The sequence below is a fragment of the Scardinius erythrophthalmus genome (genome assembly GCF_964197995.2).
Source record: "Scardinius erythrophthalmus genome assembly, chromosome: 20".
NCBI lineage: Eukaryota > Metazoa > Chordata > Actinopteri > Cypriniformes > Leuciscidae > Scardinius > Scardinius erythrophthalmus.
The window spans coordinates 18,007,901-18,022,025 of NC_138240.1; the positions used below are offsets into that span (position 1 = coordinate 18,007,901).

The following is a 14,125-nucleotide window of genomic DNA, read 5'->3' on the forward strand; positions in this document are numbered from 1 at the left end:
ATTTTCATCAGTTACATTTACGCAAATATTCATTACATCACGTCAGCGAAACCGTGCGATCTCATTGGTCCACGGAAGAACAAGAGAATTTAGCTTATAAACACGTGGAGGTGCTGAAGCGACTGATGAAGCCTGGATGTCTCACTCCGCCCCTCATATCCTAACACAAACATTATGAACCATTAAGAATAAATAGTTGACGCTAACACTAAACGCGGACATGCATCTATTGATGCCTATCCACACTGAGCCGATCGATTGTTTGTTAGTGTATTGAAATGCTATACGGATAGGCTACACAGTGAAAGTGTGCAGAAGAGTTTAGATACGCCGGAGAAACATTATGGCAAACAGCGTTACTCAAGAGTACATGCAGATCCCTGCCGTGACGCGAGCATACACCACTGCATGCGTCCTGACAACTGCAGCTGTGGTAAGTAACCCGTGTGTTACATTTCTGAACAACTATAGCCTAGTATCACATGCTGATGATGACAGTAAGTCAATATGTCTTCAAAATTGTTATTTGCCCCACATAAAGATTCAATGTCAGTGTAAATGCTCAAAAAAATAGCCTATTTAACTTTAACTGTAACTTCACTTTTTGAAATTTTAATTGTGTTAATATTATAAATAGCCTCTCAACAATGAGGTCATAAAATGTAATGTATTATATACAATAATTTGAAATTAGTGTTTTTTATATGAAGGATTGCTTGTCACACCCAAAGGTTCATTTTTTATGGCCACTAAAAAACCTTGCCAGCAAACACATTACGTTGTGGCAACGTCTGTGGCACGTTGTATTTTTACAATGGCAACGTCGCTGTGTACGTGCTCGCAACATTGTAGAATGACGCGACAGGGCTGTAGCAACGTTCAGCAACTGAGAGACGACGTTCTGACAATTAATTTGTTTTATATAGATATAGATATCCCCCATTTATCATGTTATGTTTTGAGGTTAATTTTTAATTACTCAGATGTTAGATAATTATATACGTTTTAAATACTGCTTATGCACACACGTTCATACTTCCTCAATTGAACATTTTATTTAAACAGTCACCGCCAATGGAACGTTGTGCCAACGTTCTGTGTTTGCTGGGTTATCACTTATTTGATATTATTTTGTTTATTACAGCAGCTGGAGTTCATAACACCGTTTCAACTCTATTTTAACCCTGACCTGATATTAAAGAAATACCAGGTTAGTTCCCAAATATCATTGAAACATTGCTGCATTCATGACAACAACTTAAACAACATGTAGTCTTTTGTTTTGATATTCGTGTTTCTTGCTTTATAGGTATGGCGGCTGATCACAAATTTCTTATTTTTTGGACCTCTTGGATTCAGTTTCTTGTTCAACATGATTTTTCTGTATCCTCTTTGATGAATATTAATATTTCTCTCTGTTGGTTGTCTGTGAAATGTTCAGGAAGTGCACACAAAAACACATTCAGAGTTTCACAAGTGTGTTTGCTTTGCATAACAGCCGTTTGGCTCCTGTGCAGCTGTGGGTCATGTGAGTTTCTGTCCTTGACTGAGCAGATATCGGTACTGCCGAATGCTGGAGGAAGGCTCCTTCCGTGGTCGAACGGCAGACTTTGTCTACATGTTCCTGTTCGGTGGTGTTCTTATGACCGTATCCTTCAACACTCATCACATTAATGCATCTCTTCACCAAAACATATCATGTTGGTTGAATGAAATGGAACTTATATGTAGTACACTGCCATTCAAAAGTTTGGGGATGGTGATAAGTTTCTGTGCTACTTACTAATTTTTTGTGGAAACCGTGATATACATCCATCATCCCCCCCCCAGGATTCTTTGATGAATATAAAGTTAAAGAACATATTTATTTGAAATCGAAACCTTAAGTACCTTATGTTATTATTATCTTTACTGTCAATTTAAGGTGTCCTTGCTGAATGAAAGTACTAATTTCTTAAAAAAAAAAAATCTTACCCACCCCAAACATTAGAACTGAAGTGCATTTCTTTCCTCTGTGAAACACAGAAGTAGATGAATTGTATGGACAACTTTTGTGACGCTTTATGGTGCTTTTATTTTAAATTCATAATTTTATCTCATGATTGTGACTTTTATGTCATAAATATGACCAATTATTTTCTTGTTTGGAGATAATAGACTTCCACAGGTTGAAGACATGTCAATATAAAGTTTTTTCTTAAGGAACATTTAATCTTTTCAGGTTATTTATTTGTAGTAATGAATGAAGTTTAGTCTTCCATCCTTCTAATTTCTTTAACTTCGGTATCTATAGCTCTTTGGTCTGTTTGCCAACCTGTTCTTTTTAGGACAGGCGTTCACGATCATGCTGGTTTATGTCTGGAGTAGAAGGAACCCTTACATCCGCATGAACTTCTTTGGCCTTCTCAACTTCCAGGCCCCATTCCTTCCCTGGGTGCTCATGGGATTCTCATTGTTATTGGGCAACTCCATTGTCATTGATCTTTTGGGTATGTTAACTTTTGTCCTGAAATACTCATGATGACTTTTGATGCGATTTTGCATAAACAAAATGATTAAATAATTCACTTGAAATACTTGTAGCTGAAGTTGAAGTGTACAGGTATATACAAAAGAAAGGTATAAAAAAAAAACCTCACCACAGTTGCATTTATTTGATCGAAAACAGACATTTTGTTTAATTAATACTTTTTTTCTGTGATAGCAAAGCTGAATTTTCAGCATCATTACTCCTTTGGTGCTCAAGAAACATTTCTCATTATTATCAATGTTGAAAACAATTGTGCAGCTTCATATTTTTTTGGAAAGCATGATACATTTGTCAGGATTCTTTGATGAATAGAAAGTTCAAAAGAACAGCATTTAATTTGAATTCAATTTAAAGTATACATGCTGAATAAAAGTATTAATTTAAATATTAAAAAAACTTTGGATACTAAACTTTAGTGTGTATGCGTATTGGTGTAGGGATTGGTGTAGGACACATCTACTACTTCCTGGAAGATGTATTTCCTAACCAGCCAGGAGGCAGAAAGCTTCTTGCCACTCCTGGAATTTTGTGAGTATGACTATAAATGACTATAAAGTTTTTTCTTTTATCATTTGTTTGGCTTTAACACAAGAAACAAACAAAATCAGAACTATTCAGTCATGTTTTGCAGTCGATTTTTGTTTGACGCACCTCAAGAAGATCCGAGTTACGCCCCCCTTCCGGAAGATCAGGATGGGATATCCTGGAATGGACAAGGTGTAGAAGATACTGGCCAAGATCAAAATGAGGAGGATCCACAATGAGAAGAAAACTGAAGGATTCAATACCACTAAGACAGCAATAAACGTTGTCATGCTTTTCAAGTCCTGCTTGTTTTAGTTGGGAAAGTGTATGTCTGCATGTCAAGTTCTGGAAGTCAGAATATTTTGAAGGCACTCCTTGTTAAAGGGACAATGCTTTAACATACGGTCCGCTGTGGATCCAGGAAAGACGGACACTATGGTCATCGTAGTGCACAAAATAAATGGATCCAAATTTTGCATTCAGTGCCATGCACATCACAAAACAAGTTTTCCTTTGTTATTTTGTTCTGGAAGAACAATGCCTTTCTGTTTTACTTCACACCACATGGTTTGAAACAATTGCCGTATTCTCGTCAACTTCTGTTTAATGAATATTACAAAGTAGTGGTGGCTGGCAGCATTGGAGTTTAAAGAGAAACCATTCAATCTCCCGAACTATAATCCATCATTTTAGAGGGAGTGCGGACACCGCAAGAGGGTATTTTCTTGGATACAATACTGTGGCATATCTCTTTTCCCACAACAGTCAGCGGCGATGGAGGTGGACATTCACAAATGTGCCGACTATTTGAAATGCCAAATTGAACTGCAGACTGTGCATTTTCAAGCCTTTGGTCTTTGTTAGCACAGCGCCTTTGCAAAATACAAAAAGGCTTTGTGTGGTGAAACTGAAATTTTCCTGAAGAGTTTGTCCTCCATAAAAAAAAAAAAAATACACTTCTTAAAAACCATGGATATATGTGCGAGAAGACTTTTATTTAAATATAAATACAAACCCACTTGTTTGTCTGAAGGATGATGAATAAAGTTTTCATATTTGCCATCTGTTATTTGTTGGCTGCTTCTGCTTTAAAAAAAAAAAAAATGTGGCTCATATTATTTTTAGATCCATATCTAAAGCACTTGAGTGACTAGTTTGTTTCACCCTTGAGCAAGAAACTCTGGACAAAAAAGCAAAGTTTTTCTTATCTTAATAATTTTATTTAAAAGCACATTGTTTACAAAATGGCATCTATACACAAAACAAGACAAATAAAGATACCATAAAATACTTTGAACATTTAGACCGTCTGTCTCTGATCAGACAGATATTGAGTACGGGGGGGAAGGTCACGACACAGGCTTTGACTAGGCCAGACTGAAGCAGATGTTGCTTTACATTAAGTTACTCTGATCAGGGGGGACTGGCCAATGGAATGTCTCAATGTTTTTATTTCAGTAATGCTGGGTTGTAGCTCTATTGTATTTCCTCTTCAGATTTACATAGTTGTGGGAGAGGGCTGTTATCTTCACCATGCTGGGGCTGTGTTTGCAAGTCGTCTCATCCGCCTGAAATACACAGGAAAAAGTTTGATATGAGCACTGGGATGGTCACAATCACCTCTCAAAGAGTACATTATTCTTCTTTCTATGTTGAAACTGCACTGCAAATTATTATTGGTCTTGGAGCGATAATAGTTTGTCATTGATATACGTCTTGCCTCTGCTGTTGGTACATGTCTACTATAGGGGCAAATCGGTATCTTAAGTGAGGCAGTTCATTCTCTTACCTTGTGTTTCTGTCCTGGTCCCTGATCTTCTTCTCCATCTCGGCATCTGTCAGCGTCTCCAGCAGCGGACACCACTGGTCAGCATCACCTGTGTTTCGGATGGCAATCTCCACTGTCGGGAGAGGGTTCTCGCTACAAAAAGAGAAAAAACAGCAACTTAAATCCAAAGTTCAGAGACAACTTGTTCTTTTGAGTCAGATATTTTCCATTTAAATACAGTACAGGTTAAAAGTTTGAAAACATTCAGTTTTTTTAAAGTAGTCTCTTAATCTCACCATGGCTGCATTTATTTGATCAAAAATACAGTAAAAACAGTAATACTGTGAAATATTATTACAATTTAAATTAACTGGTTTCTGTTGTAATATATTTTAAAATGTAATTTATTCCTGTGATGCAAAGCTGAATTTTCTTCAGTCGTCAGTGTCACATGATCTTTGGTGCTCAAGAAACATTTCTTATTATCATTAATGTTAAACATTTTGTATAATATAATGCTTGATATTTTTGTGTTAACTGACTTTTTTTTTTCCAGGATACTTTGATGAATAGAAAGTTCAAAAGAACAGCATTTATTATAAATATAACTTTTTAATATTTATTAATTTCATAAATGTTTTAATGTGCCTTTGCTAAACAAATGTATTAATTTATTTGAATTAATTTCATTTATTTTCTTAAATCTTACCAACTTTTGAATGGCAAAAGTGTATCACGATTTAAACAACAACAACAACAACAACAACAACAACAACAACAAAATATTATATATACAGTGCTGATCATAATTATGAGTATGAAACAAAAATAGCTTTTTTGGGATAAGGACACAGGGATAAAAAAAGTGCCCCATGTGTAAAATGAAATACTCTGAACAAGATGTCCAGAACCTCTGGCAGAAAATTAGAGTATTTCAGATACATGGCATCATGGATTCGATCAAATACCAACAGATAAAAAACATCAAAACCTGACAACTTCTGCTAGAAATCTTATCATTTTTGCCATGTTTGCCATGGATCTTCCAACAGGACAGTGATCCAAAAACAAACATCAAAAGGATTAACAATGCAGATTTATTTTTCACAGCCATCTTTGATCATATTTACCAAGGGGGCAAATAATTCTGACCAGCACTGTGTATGCATGCATGCATGCATGTATATATATATATATATATATATATATATATATATATATATATATATATATATATATATATATATATATATATATATATATATATATATATAATTAAGCAGCTAAAACTGTTTTCAACATTGATGATAATAAAAAGTGATCTTAGAATGATTTCTGGAGGATCATGTGACTCTGAAGACTGAAGTAATGGCTGCTGAAAATCCAGCTTTGCCATCACAGGAATAAATTGCGTTTTAAAATATATTAAAATAGAAAACAGTTATTTTAAATAGTAATAATATTACTGTATTTTTGATCAAATAAATGTAGCCTTGATGAGATTAAGAGACTTCTTTCAAAAACATAAAAAAACCTTAATGTTTCCAAACGGTATGTAGGTTCACAAAACTGGGCTGAACGATAAAAAAAAAAAAAAAAAAAAAAAAACCAGAAATAAATATAAATGGAGCAACATTTTAAACAGTCAAACTAAAAAAAAATTCTCTGTAACAATATGGGGATGTTTGTGGTGATGATTTTTGGAGGCGTTTTAATAACACACAAACACTTCACTTTTTACCACATTTTATCTTATGCATTGAAAAAGCTTTAAAGCCAGGACTGTGATGAAGTGGATTTGTGTGCAAGTCTGTACCTGAAAGCGTAGGTCCTCTGATGCCAGCTGAGCTGTCCACGTATGCTGTATGCGATGGTGGTGACAAACTCTCCACCCAGGCCCAACTCAGAGCACAGCTTCAGAGCAAACTTCTCCGGAGAGTTCTCCTTCTCAGACATGTCCCATTCAAACTGGTCCACCAGAGATATGTTCCCAACATGAATGTTTAACTACAGAGATAATAATAACAGCAATCAAAAACCAACCACATAATGCAATCGAATAATAATAATAAATATAGCTGCAAGCAGCGATACGGGGCCAAACCCCTGAAGCAGCAGCAAGAGCAGTGAAGAGCAGGAAGAGTAAAAACAGCAGAAATTGAACATACATGAAAAAACAGCTGGTTCAGAAGTACAGGTGTAAATTAACTCAAAATGAACAGAAGTTCAGATGAGAATGAACACAGAATGAACAAGACATACTTATTTCTAATCCAAGAGGAAGAAAGATTAGTACAACGCTTGAATAATAAAGGAATCGACATGACACAACATTTCACACAATTTTACAAAGTCGGGGCTCGAACCCACTATATACATACTTTTTTTTTTACATTTTTCATTTCTTTAATTCAAATAAATACTATCCTTTTGAATTTTGTATTCATCAAAGAATCCTGATTTCTTTTAACCTGTTAAGCTGCAACCCCACTTTTGAAAAATCCCCAGAAATGACATACCCAAACTGAAACAGATACAGTTCATGAACCCTTTGTACTAAAAGCACAAGTATGATCTCATTTGAAAGCTGACAAATGGCAGTTTATTGTAAATGAAGAATTAATTATTGTCATAATGACAAAAATTGTTATAAATATTTCAAAGTTTTGTAAAGTTATTAGAAATAAATTTTTTTGAAACATCCTCATGAAAATAAAATTGAAGTTGGCACTGTAGCAATCTAGAAATGCACTACAGCTAAAGCCACATGTCTAAACATTTTATGTTTAAAATCTGAAGATAATAAGTCCAAAACTCTGTATTTAGTGAAATGTTTTTCAAGACCATGTCAAATGACTTTATTTTGATTTGACGCTAAAATGCTACTGATGTTTATTGTCATCTTCTAACCATCTATCCAGTATATTGTCTCTATTGTTTTGTGGTGCAAACGATCCCCATTCAGTCTCAGTCTCCCCCTGCACACATTCACACCTCTCCAGACTGGTTATGGCTCTAAATATGCATTTCTTTTGTCTGCATTATAGTTACTAACGACTGGCTATTCACAGGCTATTCGTAGGTTTTCAGTCCCTAATTTCTTTTCGAAAAGTTCACCTCACATTTTAAACTGTATCAAATGCATTTATTGAATAAAGAAACATTTCAGTAAGCATTCAAAAAATCATAAAAGTATAACTGCTAGTGGCAGGTGCACCTAGGGCTAGCTAGCATGTTAGCTTAGCACACCATCAATACACGACAATTTATGAGATTAAAACCATGTTTGTGCTCCAAACTTACTTTATAACGCAAGTCGAGTATTTTAAATAATCTTCTGTGATCTAATTTGGCTTCAGATAAAAAAAATCAGACAGAAAATATACTATTGTATACTGTTCTGCACAATGATAGTCTATATAGATTAGCATTACATTATAAATATAATCTATTATTATGAAAATACCTGGCATGGCTTGAAAAACACAGGGAACTCAAATATCATTGCAATCATGTTTATTGTCTTCAAAACATCTTAATCTGCATGTTACAGCGCGATCTCTGTAGCTTTGTGTGTATCAGTGACGTCCTGGAATGTCACATGATCATGGCTCTTCTTCATGTTCTATATATGGACTATTATTGTGCATATAGCGGATAGCGCCCTCGGGCTATTGGTATGAATTGAAAACACAGTATCAGACTCAGAGTACCAAACGCTTATAAAGATTACATCGACGCATTTGGGTATAAATTCAATAAATATTATTCCTGTCTATAGAAATATGATGTAAATCTATGAGAATCTGTCAATATTTCTCCAAATCTGCACATTTTTGAGCTAAAGCCCTGAAGGACGTTGTTTTGTGTATCGCTGTCATGACGACAGCACAGAGTTTTTTATGAATGAAAGCGGCTGACGCGCATAATTCATAGTAAAGGTATCGACTCCTGACACAAATTAAGACATAACTGTCACTATGAGTTTCTCAGAATACAATAGTGGTCAAATACTGAAACTTGAGTATTATATCTTTTTAATTATGTATAGTTTGTCAAGGTATAACATTAAATCTGATAGTAATTTTGAATTAAATAAATAAAAAACGCTTCAGTGCGCGGGCGCACTGGCAACGGTTAACAGGTTAAATCAGTTTCCAAAAAATATTAAGTGGTTACTAAACCAGGTATTAAACCATTTTCAACACTGATAATAGTAATAATAAATGTTTCTTGAGCAACAAATCAGCATATCAGAATTATTTCAGAAGGATCAGGAATTATTAAAACTTTACACACAGTTTTTGTTTTTTATGTGTCCACTAATGTAACTTTTGGCCCTCCAGCAGTTAAAAAATAACAAAACTGTACGCATTTTACAGAAAAACGTTGTTTTGGTTGTGCTTTGGCCCTGCGTGACTATGGATGAATAAGGTTATCCTACTGATTTCCCATGTTCACAGTCGGGAAACCAGTTGTTTGTGAATGGAATCTGTTAGTGGTCACACCACAACACTCTACTCACTATAGAAACAAAACTGTTAAATTTATGATTTCTTATCATCATGTTTGTAGTGGCTCACATTTTGAAAATCTTTTGGTGTGGCTCCAGCTTAATGGGATCTGATATTCAAAGATGAGATGACTGAAATCAAGAGGACTTGACAGAATGACGCATGTACCTTGATGATGACTCTCTGGTCCATCTGCTCATCCAGTATGCTGTCTGTGGGGTAGGACTCTATCTGCTGTCTGATGGCCGAGGCAATGGCTGGAACAAAGGTCAGTGGGCTCAGGTCCAGATCGTCGCAAAGGATTTCAGCAAACATCTCTGGAGTCATTAGCTTTTCTATCGTGTCAGGAAAAAAAAAAAAAGAGAGTTCAGGATATTGTGTAAAGCGTGAAAAACAAAAAAAAAAATATTAAAATTCAATGAATGCTGCTCAGAAACTGTGTAAGGGACAGTCTACCATTCATGTTCCATGTGAAAGCATCACGCAGCTTCTGCCCGTCAATCTCCATGTCCAGGCGGATGGGCACCAGGATCTCAGGCTGGGTGGCATTCTCATGAATGACAGCAGGGTCATGATCATCAAAGCTGTAACAGCACATATCCAGAAGACAAACACAGTAAGAAAATTAAACCAGTGAAATTATATAAATGAGTAAGCAGACTTTATGAAATCTGTTTTTAGTTTTATATTCCCCAAATTCTGTTTTCCATTTAAAAAAAAATTCTGGATTCCTTTTTATTGGTTTAATAAAATGTTCAAACTTGAACAATTCCTTTTTGACAAACAAAGTGAGGCACAATAGAGGATTACTGTTTAAAGTCACCATAAAATCAAAATGGACCTTTTTGAATTTTTATGGAATAATGCAATATTTAATATAAATGATTTATCCATATCTTGTTTCACTTAATGAACTGTGATGCACAGCTCCACAATGTGAGATTGAAAGATTTAAAGGTCTCACCAGAGGGGGAAGGTCCTCTTTTTGTCACGGCCCATTCGGTTGCGGTTAATCGTGGTGGAGCAAGGCACAGCATCTAAGTGATGGGAACTATTGGGAAGAGTGGGAACCCACTGACTGTTTCGCTTGGCTTTCTGCTCCCTGTGAGGAAAACCATAGGTTAAAAAAGTAGATGTGCTGTCATGCAAAAACTAGGGCTGGACAAATTTTTATTTTATTTGTGGGTGACAAAATTACCATGATGATTTAATACACTATTTAGTAGACTTAGTCACCAAATAAAGAGTGCATCATTAGACTAATTTCATCATCACACAAAAATAGTCACAGGTCTCTGTAACGCTATATCAGCAGCAATGGCTATATTCATGGCAAAATCAACATTATTTCAATAAAAAATAAATAATGATGATTGCAATATATGCAGTATTCAATACATCGTTTACAATAATTTAGCAATTTTGTCTTCACAAAAATAATCAATATACAAAAACATACATAATATAACAATTAAACAGAGTCTTTACATTTAATATAGAAACAGGGGTTAAAGTGAAAAAAAATCCTGAGCCTGAAATTTTTTTGGGAGGCGCGGGTGGGGGTGGGGGGGGGGTGCGGTGCGGTGCCTTGGGCTTCATTGGCACCATTTATTTTCAAGCATGTTAATGGCATATTTTTATGAATAAAGACCAGTATCACTGATATAGCTACTTATGTCTCTTTGTCCAAAATTTGAAACATTTATTAGGCTTAAAAAAATATAACAACTTTTAATTTAAGTAAACTTAAAACAATCATCACTTAAACCCATAATAAATGTAATATTTGCCTGTACCTTACCTGTCTAACCAATGTGAATATAGAAATTGAATACGTTTATAAAACAGTCCGCACTGCATAAATTATAAATGAAAAATAGATTAATCCTTAAGCGTTTGGCAGTTATTAATTTTCTCTGTTCCCATTGTTCTTTGGTTAACTTTACTAACAGAGAGAATTGCTGTCACTTACCAGCCGCTGCTGACAGGATCTCACGCATTCTCTACTCTTTACGAACTATTTAAGATTGTATTTAACTCATTTTACTGTTCTTGTGAAGATACTCGACAAAACTGACATTTTGACATAGCCTAAATGTGTGTGTTATGGTTCGTACAAGCGCGAAAGGGAACTCGATGGCGCGCTGTCGACTGCGAATGCGATACTGGCGCGCGTCTTTCTGTGTGTGTGTGTGTTTCAGGAGGACATTCATTCACTGACAGCGCGTCACTGACAGCGCTCTTTTGTCTTCTCGCGCATTGATAGTTTAAAACATTTGCGTGAAGGAGAGCATGATCATATAACCCAAAGGATGACAGAAAGAACAGACGCTGCGATAAATATTTTAATACGTTAAAGCTGGACAAATTAATCGCATGCGTTTACTTTGACAGCACTAACGTTAGGCTACTTGTTGTACATTGCTGACAGAAAATGCTGCGGTTTAAAGTGGACTCGTTTTCATGGTAGGCCTACACAGAATGTGTTTTTTTTTTGTAAGCTACACAGAATATTTAATTAAATATTCAAATGAAATATTTAGCCAAGTCTGAAGTTACCAAGGAGCAGCATATGTTAACGTTAGCTCAGTTATCAACAGGTGTAGACAGAAAAGATGATTATCCTGACCTGAGCTAATTTACTGAACCAACTCACACCTCTCCTTTCTTTCTTTTCATCCATGATGACATTAAAGTCACGTACGTACCGTTACCTGTTGTTTCTGGCGTTTCATCGCTGTCTGTGCTGCAACCGCTAATACTCGCTCATTAGAACATTCAGTGAGCTATTTTACACAGGCTCGGTCCTGCTCCGAGTCCTCCGTGTCAATGACGGCGTGCGGTTAAACATCATAACAAACGAATTTGAGTGGGGGTGGGGAGGACAACGGGATTTTGGAAAGTGTCCCCATAGGAAATTACGCCCGTGCAGGAGGACATCATCCAAAGCTTCATGAACTAGCGCTCCTTTCCCCCACAACGTTAACGTGACGTATAAATCTCAATCACACTGTGTTGCCCTGCTCTGCTTCTGATAGGCTTGTAACGTTAGTAGAGCTGCGTTTCTTTCATATGATTGGTAGGTGAAATCAATTGACTCGAAAATATTAAACCGCATGCAAGATTCAAATTTATTTATTTTTCTTCCTCACGGCCGAACGCCGGAGATCCGGCACGGTGCCGGAATACTTTAAGCCCTGTAGAAATTCTAAAATTATTCTAGGAGAAATGTTTAAAAAAAATTCCATTAATATATTTTCTGATTAAAAATGTTGTCTAAAATCATTTAAAATGGACATTATACATACTATTAAAATATATTATACATTGAATCGAGTGGTTTAATCCAAGTCGATCTCTTTATGAGCATTTTGAACCATCTGAGTTTTTGGGTGAATATACAGTTTCAATGGAGGGACAGAAATCGCTCAGATTTCGTTAAAAATATCTTCATTTGTGTTTCAAAGAAATACAAACGTCTTATGGGTTTGGAACGACACGAGAGTGAGGAATTGATGGCAACATTTTCATTTATGTATGGGTGAATTACACCTTTAATGAATGATTAATTCCACCTTTTTGTAATTTGAATTATGAAGAAGAAACCTCTGAAATGAGCATGTTTGAACTTGAAGCATGTGTGAATGCATTTCATAAGATGAGAACTTCTTTACCTGAGATAGGCTGGAGGTTCAGTGCTGATTGACACAGCCTTGTACTTCTCGTCATGTCCATCAAATATCTCTTCTACTTCTGAGGCCTTCAGCAGCGTCACACTGGTGGCTAAAGTGGTGTAACCGTGATCTAACACAAAACATTGCTTATACTGTAAGATAGAAAGTGCCATTTCCAGCTTACTTTTAACCCCCAGTCCTCAGATCTCTTATCAAATGTTCACAGTGAATTCAACACTTACCGTGAGATGATGCTACTATCTTCTTTCTCTCCTCTACTGACGCAAGTCTTCTTGAGAGTGATGGGTAGCGCTTATATAAAGACCCTCTGAACATACGCAGGTAATTTCCAACCTAAATACAGACACATAACGGGAAATTATTTAGGATTGACTAAACAAATAACGTTAACCATAACCTGTTCTGTCAGTGACAGTACTGTTTATCTCTGGTAATCCAGTATTGTGTATAATACAACTACACCGCAAATAACACATCAGTACTTGATGTGTAAAATGTCTGGGACCGATTCAATTCAACGAATCATCAATAATTTCAGCAGTTATTGATATTATCACAAACAACAACAATCTTAGCTAGCTAGCTAGCTGACGTATTAGCACCCAATGCAAAACAATACGGTTCATAAACATAAATCCTCGCTAAAATGATAAGTGCGTTTAATTACAAACCTCTGATCCAATCATGTAGAACTCCCCATCCTCTTCCAGTTGGAATTTAATAGGTTTCTGTCCGTATGTTTTGCTTAAAGCCATGTTGATCGCTAGCGCGACTCGTTCCGCTAAACATGAGTAGTGAGCGCCGACCTGTGTGTCGCAGGAAAATGACGTATGTGGCACAACATACTATACTCTTTGATACTAGTTTAGGAAACGCAGCAGAAGATTCAGTGCGAGAGACAGGAATTTATCAATTCAAATATTTAGTGCTCAAGACCTCTCGCATTTTTATTGGAAAATGAACCTGCACTGAATATCCTAAAGTGGGTGAAAAGTGCTGTTATTTAATTAATTTAGCTATATTTTTGGCCAAATTTCAGATTCATGAATGCAAGAAAAAAAAAAAAAACAGTTTTATGGTTTGTTGACTGTAG

The 14,125-nt window shown here is 35.8% G+C and overlaps 2 protein-coding genes across 2 annotated transcripts; one reads left to right on the forward strand and one right to left on the reverse strand.

Moving 5' to 3' along the window:
* Nucleotides 1-63: 63 nt before the first annotated feature.
* derl3 (derlin 3) lies at nt 64-4,143 on the forward strand. The gene is made up of 7 exons (XM_081349876.1): nt 64-433; nt 1,145-1,210; nt 1,310-1,383; nt 1,555-1,648; nt 2,294-2,489; nt 2,968-3,058; nt 3,162-4,143. The coding sequence occupies exons 1-7, from the start codon at nt 344-346 to the stop codon at nt 3,292-3,294; spliced, it is 744 nt and encodes a 247-aa protein (XP_081206002.1). The 5' UTR covers nt 64-343; the 3' UTR covers nt 3,295-4,143.
* On the reverse strand, nt 4,032-13,894 carry smarcb1a (SWI/SNF related BAF chromatin remodeling complex subunit B1a). The gene is made up of 9 exons (XM_081349875.1): nt 13,704-13,894; nt 13,254-13,365; nt 13,012-13,141; nt 10,302-10,439; nt 9,794-9,921; nt 9,506-9,672; nt 6,640-6,830; nt 4,845-4,976; nt 4,032-4,623 (listed from the first exon to the last, which is right to left on the reverse strand). The coding sequence occupies exons 1-9, from the start codon at nt 13,785-13,787 to the stop codon at nt 4,584-4,586; spliced, it is 1,122 nt and encodes a 373-aa protein (XP_081206001.1). The 5' UTR covers nt 13,788-13,894; the 3' UTR covers nt 4,032-4,583.
* Nucleotides 13,895-14,125: the final 231 nt, after the last annotated feature.

Excerpts from the sequence above, each read along its gene's own strand:
- derl3 (XM_081349876.1), top strand. The coding sequence starts at position 344 with ATGGCAAACAGCGTTACTCAAGAGTACATGCAGATCCCTGCCGTGACG. Across the intron at positions 1,384-1,554 it reads TTGTTCAACATGATTTTTCT|ATATCGGTACTGCCGAATGC; the intron begins GTATCCTCTTTG and ends TTGACTGAGCAG. Across the intron at positions 2,490-2,967 it reads CATTGTCATTGATCTTTTGG|GGATTGGTGTAGGACACATC; the intron begins GTATGTTAACTT and ends GTATTGGTGTAG.
- smarcb1a (XM_081349875.1), bottom strand. The coding sequence starts at position 13,787 with ATGGCTTTAAGCAAAACATACGGACAGAAACCTATTAAATTCCAACTG. Across the intron at positions 13,366-13,703 it reads TCTACATGATTGGATCAGAG|GTTGGAAATTACCTGCGTAT; the intron begins GTTTGTAATTAA and ends GTCTGTATTTAG. Across the intron at positions 9,673-9,793 it reads TTTCACATGGAACATGAATG|AAAAGCTAATGACTCCAGAG; the intron begins GTAGACTGTCCC and ends CTGACACGATAG.